A 19,094-nucleotide genomic window follows, 5' to 3' on the forward strand; every position below is an offset into this window, starting at 1 on the left:
TTCATGGAAAACACAAAATTGTCTGGGTGACCCCAAACTTTTGAACGGTAGTGTATGTAAAGTGGATAAGTCTTTGCAGTTTTATTCATTCTGTTTAGAAGCTAAGCATAAATACTTGCTTGAGTTCATGATATTTTTATAGTGCTTGACTCATCTGTCTGTGTACAGGCTTTCACACAGGAAGCTTTTATAAAAGCCTGTAGCACTAATCTTGCTTTTATTACTAAGCTTGTTTCACTATGTGCTTGTATGTTATTTTAAACAGTGTGCTAGATATTCTCATTTTACAAGAATGACTTTTAGATGTAGTTGTTTGAGAAGTGAGGATCTTGTTTCCTGGCACTGCTGGGATTTGAACTAATACAAATCATTAACTCTGAGCATTAAGCAGTCATAAATAAGACATGTGCCTTATAAATGAGAGTTTAAACTTAAACCACGAGGGGATCCAGAGCATTTATATTTTTAATGGTGTACTGGAGGTCATTGTTAACAAACTAAATATCAGTAATATTTCCTTATTACAAGCTGCTCATTTTCTAATCTTAAAAAGCATCATTAGTAAAATTAGGAAATATTTCAATACAGATGTTTGGTGTCTTTCAGCACAGTGTAACCTTTTTGGGTTCTGTAGGTGGAAAGTTTAGAAATAATAAATGCAAATACAGAAGTAAATATAATTGGCTCATTTTTAAGCATCTAAATTAGACTGTTGCAGTCAGAAGCGGTTAATGGAAAGGTTTTACACTATATAAAGTCACTGGCTGAAAAAAGGTTTGAGATTTAGAGAATATAACTGACATGAAGATATGGCATTGGTGTGTCAGTATTACAAACAGCAAGGTAATTACAAGAGGTCAAACATTTATTGAGTTGAGCGTTAAGGAAGATGGAAAATGAATGGCTACTTGGCAAAATGATTAACACTGGTCTGTGTTTTGGCAACTGGATATTTCAGCTGGACTGCCAGCTAGCATGATGCTAAAATAGCATCTATAATCTTCCCTTACTTAGCTTCAGTGCAAAACTGAAGAAGAAAGTTTTACACAGCAAACATGTCTTGGCTAATTGGCTGTATCTTGTGTAAGGGAAAATTTGTGTATATTTATAAATATATGCACAGGTACATAATTGAAATGCTGTCACTTTTACTGACTACATATTGAGGACCGGAATACTTTTTTTTTTTTTTTTACCAACAGTTAGGACATTTTCGGCAGGTGAGGACATTTCGGATGGTCCTCACTTTTTCAAAGGGCTGCCTAAGGGTTAAGAGTTCGTTTTAGGGTTACTTTAGACATTTAGTTGTGAAAGTTAAGGTTTATGCGTGTCCCCACAAAGACAGAAGTACGCGCGTGCGCGCGTGTTTGTGAGAGAGACGAAGGAAGGACGAACGAAACCGTGAAACTGCTGGCTTCAGATTCAGAGCTCCCGTGTTAACGCTGCTGCTAGTGCAATTATGAGCAGAGATGGAAAACATGACGGGTGATTTCTTTTCCTCGTTATGCGGCCAGATATTCACCTCATGTCCGCACGAGTACTTCGGATTACTACAGTCATCTCTATCCAAAAAAGAAACACACACACAAAATACACAGCGTGGGTATGAAAGACGGAAGAATGGAGCCGTTTTTCTGTGGTAAGACATCATGAATTAATAAATACATTAAGAAACACTGGCTCTTTTCTCTTTGAGTCGTGATATTGTAGGTTAGCAGGGTTTTTTTCTTTGCTCCTGTACATTTCGCTGCATAGTCGTAAATGTGAGGTGCTAGCTATTGGAAGCTTTAAGCTAGGCTAAAATATTCACCTCAGAGTTAGAGGCTCACACAGCTAAGCTACTGTTTTAGCTTGCACCAGTAGCTTGTTTGTAGTATGCAGATTTTTTTTTTTTAAACGTACAGTTAGGGCATGATTTGTATGCAGAGTAGTTTCGCATCCAGGCCTCTTTAATACAGTGTGTGTGTGTGTGTGTGTGTGTGTGAACGTGCTGAATTTTGTTGGTTTCAGTGTTCTGTACTGCAGCTCAGTACTTATTTTGCAGCGGGTGACCAACGTTTCCTAAAATATATAAGTTGACTGTTGACGCATTATGTTCTACTTTAAAGGGATGCGCTGTTAATGTTGGTCTCTGCCGACCATAAATTAAAGGGGCAATAATGTATGCATGCTCCGTGTCCGAAATCGCTCACTCATTCACTACTCCCTATATAGGGAATTACTGTATAGAGGACTATCTAGTGAGCTCATTAGTAAAATGAAAAACACTTTCGGATACTTGTCCGTCGCGCTGGTATTTACGTCATTACTGTCGCACAATTAAAACGTCCCAGATCAGTCGGCTGGTGGATTTTCAAAATAATAAATACATGCATGTATTTTTGTGATAAATACATATTATACTGACCGTACTTCCTACATTAATCAGTACAAAGTACCTACATCTTTCGTTTTTTTAATCAAGGGTGAATACTTTCCTCTTTGAGACTTTTAATTTGATTTCTTTCAGCGCGACCGCAATGCATGATGGGATATAGTGCTTGGTTAGTGACCATTGGTTGTACACTACTTTTCGTGATGCATTGTGGGATACTTGGAGTGCATTATATAGGATGTAAATAATCCTCACTAAGGTTTTGGACAGCACTACAAAATGGCGTCCCCACTATATAGTGCCCTATATAGTGAGTAGGGAGCAATTTCTGACACAGGGATGGTTCTCACTGTTTATGAAGTTCATGGTTTACAAACGTGGTAATTTTATCCTCAAAATGTCTCACATCTGCCAATAATTAAACCCCTGACATCCCCTTTCTCTCTCTCACACACACGTGTGTTTGTTCCACAGTTAAGTTTTAATAGAATATAAAGTTGAGCTGTATACTTTTCCATCCATCATCTGTAACTGCTTATCCTGTGCAGGGTCACAGGCAAGCTGGAGCCTGTCACAGGCAAGCTGGAGCCTATCCCAGCTGATTATGGGTGAGAGGCAGGGTACACCCTGGACAAGTTGCCAGATCATCGCAGGGTTGACACATAGCCCATGTTTACATTAGACCGTATCAGCGGATCATCAGATTAACGTTTTTAAAACGATTAATATGCACATAGCAACACCAATACACGATTTGCGTGCACACAGCAATACCAATACACGGATACGCTCGGCTCCGCAGGCATCCTGCGCTCCAAATCACTCCGCCCTGAACAGCGAGTGCCCTCTGGAGGGTGCGCACTCCGGCCTTGCGCAGCTCACAGAGCACGCGAGTGAAGTGAACAAGCTGTGATTCGGGACTGAGCCGCTGTGTGTGTGATCCCAGCGCATATCACTTACCACTTGCAAGTGGAAGGATGGCAAGCCTAAAGACAATCATAACTACACAATGGGCAGTATTTGCATCAGTATTTGCAGTATTTTCATACTTTTATACTCTTTAATGAAAGGTGATACAAGGCGGAAGTCCGCGCCGTTTTTCAGCAGTCGCGTCACATGACCAACACCAGCGAATCAGGAAGGTGGATGTCACAGTGATGTTGTCCAATGAGACGCCAGCTAGAGCTCAGCACAGCGTATCCGCGTATTCTGAATGTTTACACAGCACCGGAGCTGACACGATCTGGATTGAATACGTGGACGCTGGCGGATTCCCGTTTCCCGGCGGTTTAATGTAAACGGACAGTGCATCCGCGAAGAAAACGAGACAGATACGGTCTAATGTAAACGTAGCCATAGAGACAAACAACCATTCACACTCACGGTCAATTTAGAGCCACCAATTAGCCTAACTTGCATGTGTTTAGACTGTGGGGGAAACTGGAGCACCTGGAGGAAACCCATGCAGACACGGGGAGGCCTCCATCAGCCACTGGGCTTGAACCCAGAACCTTCTTGCTATGAGGCAACAGTGCTAACCACTACACCACCGTGCCACCCTGAACTGTATACTGACTGACTGAAAACAAACACATATTTGTCTGACTGTCCTTGTGAGGACTTTCCAATTAATAATTGGAAAGCCACTAATTAATTGGCTCCCTTTAGTTTTTTTGAAATAGAAGAGTAGAAAAAAAACGTAGCCAAATATCCCCACAAGGTAAAAACTATCTGGTATTCCTGTCCTTGTTGGGACACTTGGTCCCCACTAAGACACAAAAATATTTCTCACTCAAGACTTACTTAAATATAGGCAGGAAATATGGGGCAAATATATTCTCTGCACATTCACTGGATATGAGCAATCGTGCGCTCTGATTGGCTACTCTACTACTAGGATATCAGCTCATATACCATGAGTAGAGAAAAACAAAATGGCAGAGCGTTTTGCTGAACCAACTGAGGACGAAATAAGAACTCTATTCAAAAACAAAACCCCAAAAATGATCAAGTATTTAAAAGAAACAGAAATGGCTAAAAGAATATCGTCCCCCCCCCCCCCCCCAATATCTGATTTTACACAGTTCAGCTGGTAATGCACCCTTAAGTTGCTTTGCCAACTACCAAAAAGCCTGAAAGAAAAAAACCCAAAAAAATTACAAAAAAGGCAACAAAATATGGAATAAAAGTATTTGATGGTAAGAACATTTTTTTAATTTTTCAACTATTATTATTATTATTATTATTATTATTATAGCACTTTCACAAATTGCTCCTGTCATTTCACCAGTTAGTTTACATTCTAAGCAGAAATTATTTTGCCAGACGTTTTGTATAAAATTATTTATTGAATTTGAAAAAAAATGCTCGGTTTCTCAAAATTCAATTAATGTGGAGGGAATAAAAGTTATTCCACTCAGTCTCGTCGTACATGGCTTATGGACCCTTTTCACGTGACGTCACGACAAACGCGGCCGCCATTTTGGACGTGTACTACCAGTAGTTTACCACAGCCAGCATTGAGGAACGGCAGCAAAGAAAGTGTTTATTTTCAGCAAGACTTCCATCATGCCACTATATTGTTGTGCACCTGGATGTAGTAACCATCAACAAACAAGGCAAGGGTTATCATTTTATCGGATCCCGGTAGATGCTGACCGACGGAGAAGATGGATAGCGGCCATAAACAGGAAAGATTGGCAGCCCTCGGCATACCAGCGCTTGTGCAGTGACCACTTTGTTGGAGGCAAGAGGAATAAAATTAGCCAGAAAAGGCATTACATTGCTGTTAACATTCTGTGGCGGCGAGTGTGTAACCAAATAGGCTAAAATAACCCATTGTAACCGCTTTGTTCTTCTGTAGTAGCTATTAGCTAACGACATTAGCTAGCGTTGTGTTCCTTTGCTGTTGGTAGACTGTAGGACAGATCAGAGGCAGTGTCCTACAAACAGCGCTTAATTTGAGGGGGAGCAAGCCGGAGCGCGCTCCGGAACCTCGGGCGTTAGCTCCGGCAGCTATTTACACTGGATCCGGTGATCTGACACCTCTTTTGACTATGAAAAAAAACAACAAATAATTAAATAAAAAAATGCAAGTTTATTTAGTGTTAATGTCTGATGTTGATATGTCTTGTTGGTGATTTCTCTCATGAAACGACATCTACAAAATATCTGCAGATGAACTTAATTTGCAGTGTTATTACAAAACATGCCCAGAAGCGCAGCGCCGCGCCCCCCTCTCCACCTCTTTTTTTCCGCACCGGAGCCGCTCATCCTCTGCGCTCCGGAACCTCCCACTTTACAAATTAAGCACTGCCTACAAATAAGTGTTCAAACAAGAGTTTTCAGATCAATACCTGTGTATGGCAATGGGTTTTTAACGACATAGGTATAACGATCATGTGGGCCGAAGTCAGGTAAAGATGAGGGCTTCGTGTACTTCCGTACGTCAGTGAACAATCCAGGCGGAAGCAGATAAACGTCGCTCTCTAAGCCTGCTAACCTCAATTTTTGCAAATACCTCTCCCTCTGCTCGCCCTGTAAATGCCCTACGTCGCTGGATAGTGAAGGTGTTTTCTGCATCTCACTCCTTTTTCTTGTATGTTCTCCATTTGTCGCCTTCCTCGCATTCAAACCAATTCGAGCCGAAGTCCGCTACATGTCCAGAATGGTGGTTGCGTTTACGAAGGTCACGTGACTGAAAAGGGTCTATAGCCAACTTGGTGCTACGTGCTTCATCAGCTATCAGCTCATGTACGACTCGATTTCGTGGAATAGCTGTTAAATATTTATATAAATATAAAGAATGTGTAACTGTATTAACAGTGTAATAGAACATATATATATACTTACAAATTAACTGGCATCAAATCCAGTGATAAAAGTGCAACAGTTTTCCAACAAGTCAATTTTTTTTTTTAAAACAGCAGAGTCTATTCCCCTCAGCCCCCAGCAGAAGAGTCCAACATTCAAAGACATGCAGGTTAGGTAAAATACCCAGCCACTGGAGTTGCACAAGACAGTGCATACTTAGTGGCAGTCCCAAGGCCAGATAAACTGGGGAGGGTTGCATCAGGAAGGGCATCCGGTGTAAAAACCTATGTCAAATAAAATATGTGGAACAGATCCACTGTGGCAACCCCTAATGAAAGCTGAAAGAAGAAGAGTCCAACTTTCAATTTTTATTTCATTTTGCTGATACAGTTATCATGTGTTCTGATTGGCTCCTGAGTAATCTGCAATAATGTCTGACGTGCTGGTGATAAATTCCATGCATTTTCAGTGTAGTGAGGCCGAATACCCCATAGGGCCTAACGTCCCACTTTGCCTTACTGACTGACTGAACACACACTTCAGTAACTGCTTTCTCCTGGTCAGGGTTCATATCCTGCAAACACTGGGCATGAGATGGGAGTCCTTCATTGGGACATTTAGCGTGTCAAACCTACCTACAGGAATGTTTTAGGGAGGTGGAAGGAAACAGATACATGGGGAGAACATTCAGTTATTAAATTGAAATGAATTAAACTGACCATAAAGTACTAGGTAGAATAAGACCAAAGAACAATTGAACACCTAAACTCAACTCGTGTAAAATTTTCAATGATGCTAGTCTTTTCACCAGTTGATCACACAGTTACAGAAAACCAGCCTTGAATTGACAATTTGTGAAATGTTTTTCATGTGTCATTGGCTGGCAAAGTCCAGAATGTAAAATATAACTGTTTTGTCACACCTGTAGGCAAATTTAAATGCAAATACTATCTATTTTCAATGCAAATTCACTCTTTCCAGAGATAGTTTGATTTGGATACAGTTTGAAAGGTCAGACAAATTTCAGGATATTTAATGGCTGCATTAAGAACTGTTGATAATTAAACTGGTATAAGGTTTACAGTTCACAGGCAAAGTTTGGAAATGAAACCTTTCTTAAACACAGTTGTTTTATTGAACATGCAGACAGGAAGATGACAGACGAAATACAATGCCACAAACAACTGAATGAATGAGTGAAAGTCCTAACAAGTTGAAGGGTTTTATTTAAAACAGGAAATGGAATGTATTTGTAAATGTTTAAAAGGAGTGTGGCATCTTTCATCAGGAATTTTTTTTTGTGGATTATTATATCAGGGTATTATAATAATAATCCACACATCATAAATCTAAAGAAGATTTATTACGTGTATCTTGGTGAATGTGAATGGTAAATGTGATAATGTTATAAACAAATAAATGTGCTTCAAAGTGATAGTTTCAGTAATTTTGTTAAACAACCCAAAACCAGTGTCTTACCTGGTTTATCAGTCCTGGATATGTGTAAATTTGCCCTGGACATCAGTTTAATTAGAGGATAGTCTGTTGTTTATTTGCAGTTGCAGTACAGTAATGTTAATGGATCATAAATAATTCCAAAACCTTTGCATTTTGCCTATTTTTCTAACCATCTGCTTTCTTTGTTCCCATTTTCCAGAGACAATGGAGCAGATCAACAGCCAGAAGCTTGATATAACAATCAGCCCTTGAGCAAGGTTATAAAAGGCTTTTATCTCCAGACTGTTCTTTTTCCCCTGCCCCTCTACCTTACCTCCACCCTACATTCTTCTCGGTCTCTTCTCTTCTGTATATCCTTGACTTTTTGTTTCTTATTTATCTTCTTTTCATTGAGACTTTTTATACTTTGCTACATGCTGCTTTACTCTATATCGCTTTTTTTCTTCTTTCTCCATACCTCACACAAACCTATTTCAGTATCTGGATTTTCACCATGAGGAAACCAACTCGTCGTGTCTTGCTGGCCTGCGTGGTCTTCAGCTCCATCACAATCTTTTATCTCAGCCTTAGTGCCATGGAATGCCCACACTCCCAGTCTAGGCCCAGTGCTTGGGCTGTATGGGCAGCTAACCAGCGTCTGGGCAAGAACCTCAGTTACTCGCTGCCTATTCCTCTAGAATATAGTGAAGACACTCCTCTGATTTTTGTTGGTGGTGTCCCTCGTAGTGGCACTACTCTAATGCGAGCCATGCTGGATGCCCATCCTGAGGTGCGCTGTGGAGAGGAGACACGCGTCATCCCCCGCTTGTTAGCCATGCAGGCTAGCTGGAGCCGCTCACCTCGTGAGAGGACTCGCTTAATCGAGGCTGGCGTCACAGACGAGGTCCTGGACTCTGCTGTCCGTTCCTTCCTCCTAGAGATCATTGTGGGTCACGGTGAACCGGCCCCACGCCTCTGTAACAAGGACCCTTTTGCTCTGAAGTCTCTTGTGTACCTCTCCAAACTCTTTCCACGTGCCAAATTTGTGCTGATGCTGCGTGATGGAAGGGCCACGGTTCATTCCATGATATCACGCAAGGTGACCATCACAGGATTTGACCTGACGAGTTACCGGGACTGTCTAGTGAAATGGAACCGAGCAGTGGAGGTCATGTATGAACAATGCCAGACTGCGGCCAAGGGGAGCTGTCTGCCTGTGTACTATGAACAGCTGGTGTTAAATCCAGAGGAAGTGATGCAAAAGCTCCTTCAGTTCCTGGAGCTGCCCTGGGATCAGGCTGTACTACACCATGAGCAGCTGATCGGGAAAGCTGGAGGAGTGTCACTTTCTAAGTGAGTGATGTCCTAGGGTTTTAACACAGACACAGTATATTCTCCCTGTTCTGTTGTAACAGAATCAATTTCACTTGTCTAACATTCCCATGCCAGTTCGGTAAAAAGCAAGCTATGCTCCATGTGGTGTTCTGCTAAAGACCAACTAAAGCAGTGTTTCTCAGTCTTTTTGTAGCCAGGGACCCCTTTAACTGGAAAAAAAAAATTGCATAGACCCCCACCCTCAGTATGGATTTATTTCATGAACATTATTTTAGATTTTTCAAATAATATTTTTTGGCACCATAGAGCTTTCTATTCCTGAATTTTCCTCTGATAGAAGGCATTAGGGCTGAGTTGACTTTGGTGCTTGGACCCCTAAATATAATACCTTTGTGGCTTATGATTTTCATTAGGCGTGTAAAAATTCACCCAATTCACGATTCAATTTGATTCACGATATTGGGTTCTCAATTCAATTTTTCCACAAGATTTTTGAAAAAAAAAATTAAATGAAGAAAATTTTAATACAAAAAGCAACAATTATTTTCCTGCTATTTATCAACTTAAATATTCCTTTCATTAAATTTAAATAAAAAAAGTTTTATCATTTTCTTAAAGGAAAACTCCGGAGTGAAATGCTTTCTAGGTCTGTTTTCACATTATTGGGAGTGCATATGTTGAGTTGCTACCACAATCACTAGGGTGCATCAGTTGCCCTCACTTTCATAAAATCTGATGTATTTTTGTTTGGGTGTTCCTTTTCACCAATAAAGACATCCTGTAAAATTTTTTGACCATATTCAAAAGTCTAATGGTGGCACCATGAGGTTCATTTTTTGCCAAAAAACACTTATTTTATGTTTTCGCGTAAAGTTTGAATCACAATGTTGGACTCCATTTATTGATTTCTTGTGACCCAGAGATCATGTTAAGAACCTTTGCAAGGGATTGAGAAGCATTAATGTGATTCATAATACATTTGTATTGTTTAAAAGTAGTTGAACAATGATTCAATGAACAGCTAAAACTCAAACGGTGCTTGATAATATATTTAGAATATGTACTAAAAATGTGTATCTAAGATATTTGGTATACTCTATAAGGTGCCATAATGTTTCATGAAAAGTGATCGAAATTTTGTCATAAAAGTCATAAAATAGCAGCTTTTTCCATAACTTTGAGCTCCTGGTGCCACCATTAAACTTTTGAATTTTGTCAAAATATTTCACCCAGTGTGTTTTCTTACCAAAAGGAACATAAAAACAAAAATGCATCATGATCGGAGGAACTTTTCATTTTTAGGGGGCAACTGATGCACCCTAACAATCACGTCAATCGGATGTGTTTTGAGAAAATTAGTTTTTTGCGATTTCAACCGGAAAGCGCTAACACGGCAGTGCGCGGGGCATGTCTTTTTGCCGATACAAAATGCTAGTTTTAAAACCATTGCAAAGCTCAAAACAACATGACAGTTCTGTGGAAGTGAGTAGAGGGTTCCTACAAACAAAACGAAGTGTCCCTGGCTCTGCAAGTGCACAGATAGAGTGTGTAGAAGAGTAAATATAAAGCCAGTGACCTTACCTGAATTTGGTCTTCTCCAGATGCCATCTTCATGGGACAGTCCGTAAAAGTCGAGTGCCGAGTGCAGAGCCCATCCCACTGGAAATGCACAACATACCCCACGCACTGCCGTGTTAGCGCTTTCCGGTTGAAATTGCAAAAAACGAATTTTCTCAAAACACATCTGATTGACGTGATTGTGGTAGCAACTCAACGTATGCACTCCCAATAATGCGAAAATAGACCTAGAAAGCATTTCACTCCGGAGTATTCCTTTAATATCCCACAGCAATTATTTACCCACATTTGTAAAGGTTGTAATAAAATAAAGTAGCCTATTAAATAAAATATTCCTTTCATTACAAATGCAAAAAGTTAATAACAATTAGGCCTTTTTTTGCAATAACATTTATGAACATACTATCTGTATTTGCTTCTCTTTTCTTTAGCTTTCAGCCGTTTGTAAAAAGAGAGCTTTGACTAATTGTTAAATCTATATGTACAGTCAATCACATAACAGCTCTTTCCCATTTTAGATTGTGTGTGTGGGGGGTGGAGCTGTGTTAAAGTCCTTATAACGCTGTGTTACTTTTGCCTACAGTGAAGTCACATGTATTCGTTCTATTTTATTTTGCCCTCTGCTGTCTAAACAACAGTTATATCGAGGAAAAATGAAGAGATTTCACAGCCTGATTATAGTCTCATTCTCATTATCTCTAGCCGCTTTATCCTGTTCTACAGGGTCGCAGGCAAGCTGGAGCCTATCCCAGCTGACTACGGGCGAAAGGCGGGGTACACCCTGGACAAGTCGCCAGGTCATCACAGGGCTGACACATAGACACAGACAACCATTCACACTCACATTCACACCTACGGTCAATTTAGAGTCACCAGTTAACCTAACCTGCATGTCTTTGGACTGTGGGGGAAACCGGAGCACCCGGAGGAAACCCACGCGGACAACGTGCAAACTCCGCACAGAAAGGCCCTCACCAGCCATGGGACTCGAACCCGGACCTTCTTGCTGTGAGGCGACAGTGCTAACCACTACACCACTGTGCCGCCCCTGATTATAGTTACGATTCATTTTTTATTTCTTCGAAACCTCATAAATTTGTATCGCGAGTTTATCCTCACTCAAGATGTCGTCATTACATGCCTAATTTCATTCACTGTAACCTTCTTGCTGTGAGGCGACAGTGCTAACCACTACACCACCGTGCCGCCCCGATTATAGTTACGATTTATTTTTTATTTCTTCGAAACGTCATAAATTTGTATCGCGAGTTTATCCTCACTCAAGATGTCGTCATTACATGCCTAATTTCATTCACTGTAACGAAAATAAACAAACAAAACAATCATGGACACCCCAAGCTCTGCTTTATGGCCCTATCTGGGTCCCTGAACCCCACTTTGACAACCACTGCACTAAAGGACTCAAAATACACCACCCTGTTCTCTGTTGTATTCAGTTCAGTGGTTCTCAAACTTTTTGTAGTCAGGGACCCATTAAACTGTAAAATAAATTCTGCAGACCCCCAGATTATAGCTTTATTTTATTAATTTTTTTAAATTTCATTATGTTTTTTGGAGCCATAGAACTTTCTATCCCTGAAATTTTCACTGATGGAAGAGGTTAGGTCTGAATTGACGTTTGTGCTTGGACCCCTAACTGTAATAATTTCGATAATGTGACATTGTGATTTCCACCAGTGTAACAAAATTAACCACCAAAAAAAAAAAAAAGTGTCATGGACCCCTTAGCTATGCTTCCCGAACCCCTGGGGGTCTCTGAATCCCACTGGTTTAGATTATTTGATAGTGTATTTCTTTGGTATGATATATAAACAAATAGTGACAATACTGTCATTATAGTGACAATAATCTGACAGTAAATAAAACAAATAGCATGGACTTTAACAACATGGTCTGCATTTTAACAGAGATGTTGTGCCTTCAGGTGGTTTATAAAACCTGCAGTGGAAAGTCACTTTAGACACAAACTTTTTCAGTGGTACATGATTATTCCTCAGAAATGTAATCATTTTTATTTTGTTTAATAGGTCTGTGATCTGGTGTGAATGATTTTACTCCAGAATGTACCTCTCTTCCTGTATACCTTACGCAAATAAAGTAGTTTACATGTGACTATGCAAATAGTACAAATATGCAAAATTATTTCAGCCACTTGGTAATCTAACTTCTTAAAAATGAGACATTAAATGCACATCCTTAGACAGCTGTCTGCTGTAACGCATGATCGCTGTGATCTGGGTCTGATTTTGTGATGTATAAATATCTCCGCTTTTCTGCTACAGATTGGAACGGTCAACCGACCAAGTCTTCAACCCAGTGAACACACAAGCCCTGTCTAAGTGGGTGGGACACATTCCTGATGATATAGTGAAGGACATGGCTAGCATAGCTCCCATGCTGAAACGCCTGGGTTACAACCCTCTGGCTAACCCTCCAGACTATGGCAAGCTTGAGCTCTTATCCCTGCACAACATGCATCAGGTAAGAAGACTTGCAACAACCCAAAATCAGATGTTGAGAGGGTATGGAAAATGCAAATAAAAGAGAGAATGCAGTGATTTTTAAATTTACTTTGACTTCTGTTTCATTGCAGACAGTATGAACCCAGCATTTCATGTTTTGTCTGGTCAACTTCAATTCATTTGTTAATTCCTATATTTTAGGCCTGCAATACATTCCAAAAAAGTTGGAACGGGGTAGTTTAGTGCTAGTAATGAGGTACAGTAATTGACTAATGATATGATTTGAAACAGGTGATGTCAGCAGGTGATCATAATCATGATTTGGTACAAAATCAGTATCTAGGAAAGGCCTAGGCTTTGAGGAGATGGGCTGGGGATCTCCAGTTTGTCAACAAATGCATAAGAAAATAATTGAAATGTTTAAAAACAGCATTCTTCAAAGAAATAGAAGAAGGAATTTGGATCTTTCACCCTCTCTGTTGCATATCATCATTAAATGATTCAAGGAATCTGGAGGAATTTGTGTGTGTAAAGGGCAAGGGCACAAGCCTAAGCTGAGCATCCGTGATCTCTGATTCTTCAGACAGCACTGCTTCAAGAATCATCATTTATCTATAGTTGATCTAACCACATGGATTCAGGATTACTTTGGCAGGCAAACCTTTGTTGAGCACTACAATACAAAGTTACATCCACAAATGCCAGTCAAACTTTACTGCGCAAAAGGAAGCCCTATGTTAACTGTGTCCAGAAGCGCTAAACAAATTCTAAATTAGTCTCAGCAGGGATATGGCTCTGTTGAACCACTATGCTGTTTGCCACTCCCGGTAGGTGAGGCGAGTATTCCATAAAGATGTAGTGCATGTATTCAGAGACATGTTTCGAGTATGCTTCAGAAACGCCCATCTGTGTCTGTGTTGTGTGAAGCCATGTCCACTGAAGTATACTGTACCTGGGCCTTAAAGGCAAACAGTCTCTTCATCACCAGAGTTTTTACACCATTATTACTTGAATGATAATATAATCTAGATTGCAAGTGAGGCTAGTTTAAGTTATCTAGAACTGGTATCTAGTGTCTGAGACTCATAAGCACTGTTGTGGGTACATTAGGTATGTCATCTGAGGACAAAAGGCACTCTGGCCAAAGCCAAGTATGAACGTACTGTGTATACTTCTGAAAGCGAATAATCAGAAGGGTTTTCAAAAATGAAGATTTATATACATGTTGAACATGCAACCCACATGGAAAACAGCAGCCTTGCCCATTTTGATTTCACCAGTGATATTACCGATTGAGGAGTGATGAAATGTAAAAATGGTCTCAGTAGTGCTGTCTGATCTGAAACAGATTCTCTTTGTATAATCTAACACTCTTCTTCTTTTCTCATTTCCACAGCATAAAGAAGCTAAAGAAAAGACAGATATTTATCATCCTAGTTAATCTATTATGGAGGATCTTGATTCATGTTTCACATCCGGATGAATTCCACTTTCAAGGTTTATATGTTGGTGAAATTTGCAGGATGCTTGAACACAGCATTAGACTGGACTTTTTTTGATCGATGCCTCATAATCACCAGCTCGCCAATATCCGATATGGAAGATGTCTGGTGCATCTATGAAAAGTATTACTATTTGTTTAAGTGTCTGTTTAAAAAAATAAATATTTATTTTAAAAATAACATGAGCTAATTTCACTGAATTTCACCAGCAGTATCAGTCTCCTGAGCAACACACAGGCACAGACACTGCAAGCTAGCATATACCATTGAGTGCAAGTTTGCGTACCCTTAGGACAAAATAAAGAAACTGAAATATAATTTACACCAAGAAGACATTTATTGTATTGGGTTTCACAGATGTTCTTTTATACCAACTAGCAAAGGTAGTTTAGTAGTGTGGATGTTAAGTGAGGAAAAATCTAAATCATATCAAGATAGCGTCTCCTTTTCAGAATGTAATATAAATATTCTGTAAATACTCCAAGCCTGTCACTTATCTTTATAACTACATGAAAACTGACAACTTTTTGATGAATTATAGAATTAATAAACATACATGGGTGCATTCTTTTTTTTCACCTAGAAATCATGGGTGATGCAAACATTTGCATGAATAAACTGGAAAACAGCAGCTAAACAGAAACAGATCAGGTTTTTATAACTCCTTTGGACACAAGGGAAAATGCTATGAAACTTTATACTATGGAACTTCATGTGTACAATTGTACACATTATGTCTGAAGGGGATAAGATGGTTCAGATTTTCGTGTTCTTTTGCATATTCAGTGGGTGCATCGGTTTTGTGTTTTTGTGGGTATTTAATCAGATATCTTGTCTACCGCGATGGAAAAGATAAGACAGCATTGCATGTTCATTGTGAGACAAATGCAGATGTAGACCATTAAGAAATTTAGATTATTAAGAAAATGAAATGTCACGAACATTGCTTGCATTTTCATTTAAATGTCATTTTTACACGCTATTGCACCATATCAGTAAGTATAGTGTAATAGCCAAGACACGGATCAGGAGCATTACCCGTGTTTATGATCGGTGATGTTGACAGTACAAACCTCAACTGAGAGTGAAATTAAACAGTATTTCTAATTAAAATAGCGTGACCCCGACGTGATTTGAACACGCAACCTTCTGATCTGGAGTCAGACGCGCTACCGTTGCGCCACGAGGTCGTCTCCGATAATAAAGTTTGTGTTCTCATATTTAGTGGCTCGATCTGAACGTTATAGTTATGTTAGACTGTATACAGCGTTTGTTATTAACATCCCTGGTGGTCTAGTGGTTAGGATTCGGCGCTCTCACCGCCGCGGCCCGGGTTCGATTCCCGGTCAGGGAAGTAAAGGTTTTTCTTTGTGTTATAGAGGCGTTTTTTATCAAAGCATCAGCAGGACTAAAACGTCCGTCTTCCACCGGTAAAAGAAAAAATATATATCAATATAAGGTTTCACATCTTGATCATACACATAATCTTAACTGCGTTTAACAAACTTTTTTTTTTGCTTAAAGTTTTGTGACTTTGATTTTTTTTTTAAACCAAGTGTAAACGCACCAGCTGTCGTCCAAAAACACACAGAATGATATGAATTGGGCTAAAAGCTGATTTATTTATACTCCTCGGTCGAGTCTGAATCGCATTTCCGGCTGCTCTTCCTCATCTCATCTCATCTCTAGCCGCTTTATCCTTCTACAGGGTCGCAGGCAAGCTGGAGCCTATCCCAGCTGACTACGGGCGAAAGGCGGGGTACACCCTGGACAAGTCGCCAGGTCATCACAGGGCTGACACTTCTCCACGAAAATAGGAAATCTACTGTTAATTACTGTGTTTATATAAATATATAAATTCAGTGAGAATTCACTTGGTTTATAATGAATCACACGAGATTTATTTTCCCCAGTAGATTTGTTTCAAAACAACATTTTGTCCACATTATTTTGTGTTTATTATTCCTACAACGAAACACAGAGCTCATGTTTAGCTCTTGTTCCACGTGTAAAAGCAGTAAAGTCTGGTATGTTTTACGCGACAGCGCCTCCTACAGGAGACGCGCGCTATAAGTGCTTCAGCCTGCGTGACCGTATCAGAAGAAAAAGTCCATTATTAGGATGGCTGAATTTTTTTTTAACTGTCTTTCTGGCAGTGGTCCAGCACCGCTTTTTGTAGATAAGCTGCATGCAGGTCAGGGAGCTCAGTTCGGATGGTGTGCAATTTCACTTGTGAAATTGATCCTTAATTTTACGAGGAACCATACGATAATATATAGGGCCAACTTCATACTTCGGAAGCCATTCAAGTTCGCAACATTTGTCATTCACGTTTTTTGAACCAATCAGGGCACAAGACTATCTTGTGAGCCATTCCACCGAATCGGTGCCATTTCCGTCCCTAGAAAATTATATGTATAAATGTACATAAAAATGTACTTTAAAATACATTTCCTTATTACGCAGAATGTCCTGCACATTGATCTGATTTCAAATTTAAGATATATAATTGTAAGGATTAATAACAACTACCTAAAACACTGAAAAATAGCATGTGTTATCTGTCCCCTCACTCTAACTTTATGAAATATTATGATTAAAATCCTTCAGAAACAGTATTTCTTTTGCACTGTTGTGTGACTCCATATCCTATCCATGGTTTAAATATATTTTTTTCATAAGAAATCCACAATATCTTTAGTTAAAATACACATTTTAGTCACGTCCCTGGGTTTTCACTCAGTCCTGCTACCCAAACATATTACCCCATCTGACAAATTTGGAACATTCCATAAATCACATGCTCAACAGGAAGTTACATCAGTTGTGTCTTCTGAAGGCCATGGGAAGACCAAAAGTTAGTTCTTTCATTTACTTTTCTGTATATTTGATGATTTTTTAACTTTGACTGATAAGGTCAATGTCAACATACTGTCCTGTTACTTAAATTATTTCTTAGATGATATTTGTTTATTTTAAAAATACAGATTTTTGGTAAATCACTAGAATGTGCTAAGTGTGGTCATACTATTAGTGATGACACCATGTGGCTTAATTCCATGTATTAGCTAATCCTAGGCTAAAAACTCATTCCTGTTACTTTCAGAGTTTTGGTAACAGGACTGAAAAAATGCAGCCATCTTTGACTTCCAAACCTTGTAACGTAGCCTGAGATTGACCAATACACATTTTGAATAGTTAAATACGTGTGTTATTATAATCAGTGTTGAAAAGATATAACAAATTAAGTTTAATTTGGGAGTGGTACAACAAGCAAATGGCACCCATTCGGTGGAATGTCCCTTGCATGTTTGAATCAGTTTCTAAAGCATTCCTTGTTTTCACAAATCTCTCACTTTTCCCTCGAGGACTTTTCATGATTCTTGAAAAGTAACATCTTTCAGGATTGATCCCAGACTTTTCTCTTGTCTCAGATGCCGATCCAATGCTGCCTGCATTACTTTAAGAGAGTCTGGTTCGTAGTTTTCCCCATTTTCTTTCCTCACTTCTGCATAAAACTGCGATAGCACCTTGTCTAACTCACAGCATTCATATGCCACTAGAGAGTCGTTTATTTGTCTTTCTGCGGCCCATTTCTTAAACACGGAAAGCCAAAAATTCATGCTTTTTTGGTATTTTCATTTTCGCTTGCAGTTTTCAATTAGCTTATCATTTCTTCGTCAAATATAGCGAAAGGTGGCATTGCTGAGTCAGCAGAGTCAGCCATTTTGTTGACAAAATTTGCTAAATTTTGTAACTGTAACCAAGCAACGAACTAGCCAATAGCATTTCAGAAATATGGCCCCGTGTTAAGGAAAAAAGCCCTCCTTGATTGACCAATCAGAATTGAGTAATTTGGCCCTATGTATTATAAAAAGTTTTAAGGTGGTAAAGATGCTGACAGGCTTATTTGAAACTATGAAAAAATGTGCACAGAGTGGTATCTGTTTACTTAAAGGTTATATAACTGAGACATAAATGTATTTTGTAAAGGCTTTTCTGTTTTTGGAGTTCCTCTACTATTATAAATTTAGTGACATTTTCTCAGTTCAGCTTCTACAAAACTTCCTATTTGGCCTATTTTTCATGCAGTATACAGCCGGCGCATAGAGGTTCGGGTTTTAACTAGATATCGTGACACAGAATAAGCTTTAACAAACGTTTGAGGAGACAGTTAAAGGGTTAAAAGGTTTTACTTGGAAGCATTCTTTGATTTAATTATTCAACTCATGGTTCAGGAAACCAAATGAAAGAATGGTGAAATATTATGCTTAAAAAGAGTTGACCCCGACGTGATTTGAACACGCAACCTTCTGATCTGGAGTCAGACGCGCTACCGTTGCGCCACGAGGTCTGGAGTTACCGGTTATGAATTTACATTTTCTTCAGTGTTTGTATGTTTAATCAGTATCATGACTTATTATAAGCATCAGAAGTACGACGACCATCTCCACGTGCTCGGTACCAGTCTTCAAGTACTTGTTTACTGTGATTTCATGAGTCCAGTACAATTTGATTTTCACTGAGAGGGAACAAAACAAAGCGACAAATAACGGAAGTAGTGATCAATGG

At 39.4% G+C, this 19,094-nt stretch overlaps 1 protein-coding gene and 3 non-coding genes across 5 annotated transcripts; 2 read left to right on the top strand and 2 right to left on the bottom strand.

The window, feature by feature from the left end:
* Positions 1 to 1,107: 1,107 nt before the first annotated feature.
* tpst1l (tyrosylprotein sulfotransferase 1, like) lies at positions 1,108 to 14,702 on the top strand. Of its 2 annotated transcripts, XM_060936226.1 has the most exons (5): positions 1,108 to 1,639; positions 7,845 to 7,902; positions 8,123 to 8,977; positions 12,841 to 13,039; positions 14,417 to 14,702. In XM_060936226.1, the coding sequence occupies exons 3-5, from the start codon at positions 8,139 to 8,141 to the stop codon at positions 14,459 to 14,461; spliced, it is 1,083 nt and encodes a 360-aa protein (XP_060792209.1). In that variant the 5' UTR covers positions 1,108 to 1,639; positions 7,845 to 7,902; positions 8,123 to 8,138; the 3' UTR covers positions 14,462 to 14,702. The 2 variants fall into 2 exon arrangements, with proteins under 2 accessions (XP_060792209.1, XP_060792208.1); XM_060936225.1 differs by having other exon boundaries at positions 7,845 to 8,977.
* Positions 14,703 to 15,640: 938 nt separating this feature from the next.
* On the bottom strand, positions 15,641 to 15,712 carry trnaw-cca (transfer RNA tryptophan (anticodon CCA)). The gene has a single exon. It is a non-coding gene; the product is annotated as a tRNA-Trp (tRNA).
* Positions 15,713 to 15,804: 92 nt separating this feature from the next.
* On the top strand, positions 15,805 to 15,876 carry trnae-cuc (transfer RNA glutamic acid (anticodon CUC)). Its single transcript has one exon. It is a non-coding gene; the product is annotated as a tRNA-Glu (tRNA).
* A 2,928-nt stretch (positions 15,877 to 18,804) lies between these two features.
* On the bottom strand, positions 18,805 to 18,876 carry trnaw-cca (transfer RNA tryptophan (anticodon CCA)). The gene has a single exon. It is a non-coding gene; the product is annotated as a tRNA-Trp (tRNA).
* Positions 18,877 to 19,094: the final 218 nt, after the last annotated feature.

Source organism: Neoarius graeffei, chromosome 12 (assembly GCF_027579695.1).
Source record: "Neoarius graeffei isolate fNeoGra1 chromosome 12, fNeoGra1.pri, whole genome shotgun sequence".
Classification (NCBI taxonomy): domain Eukaryota; kingdom Metazoa; phylum Chordata; class Actinopteri; order Siluriformes; family Ariidae; genus Neoarius; species Neoarius graeffei.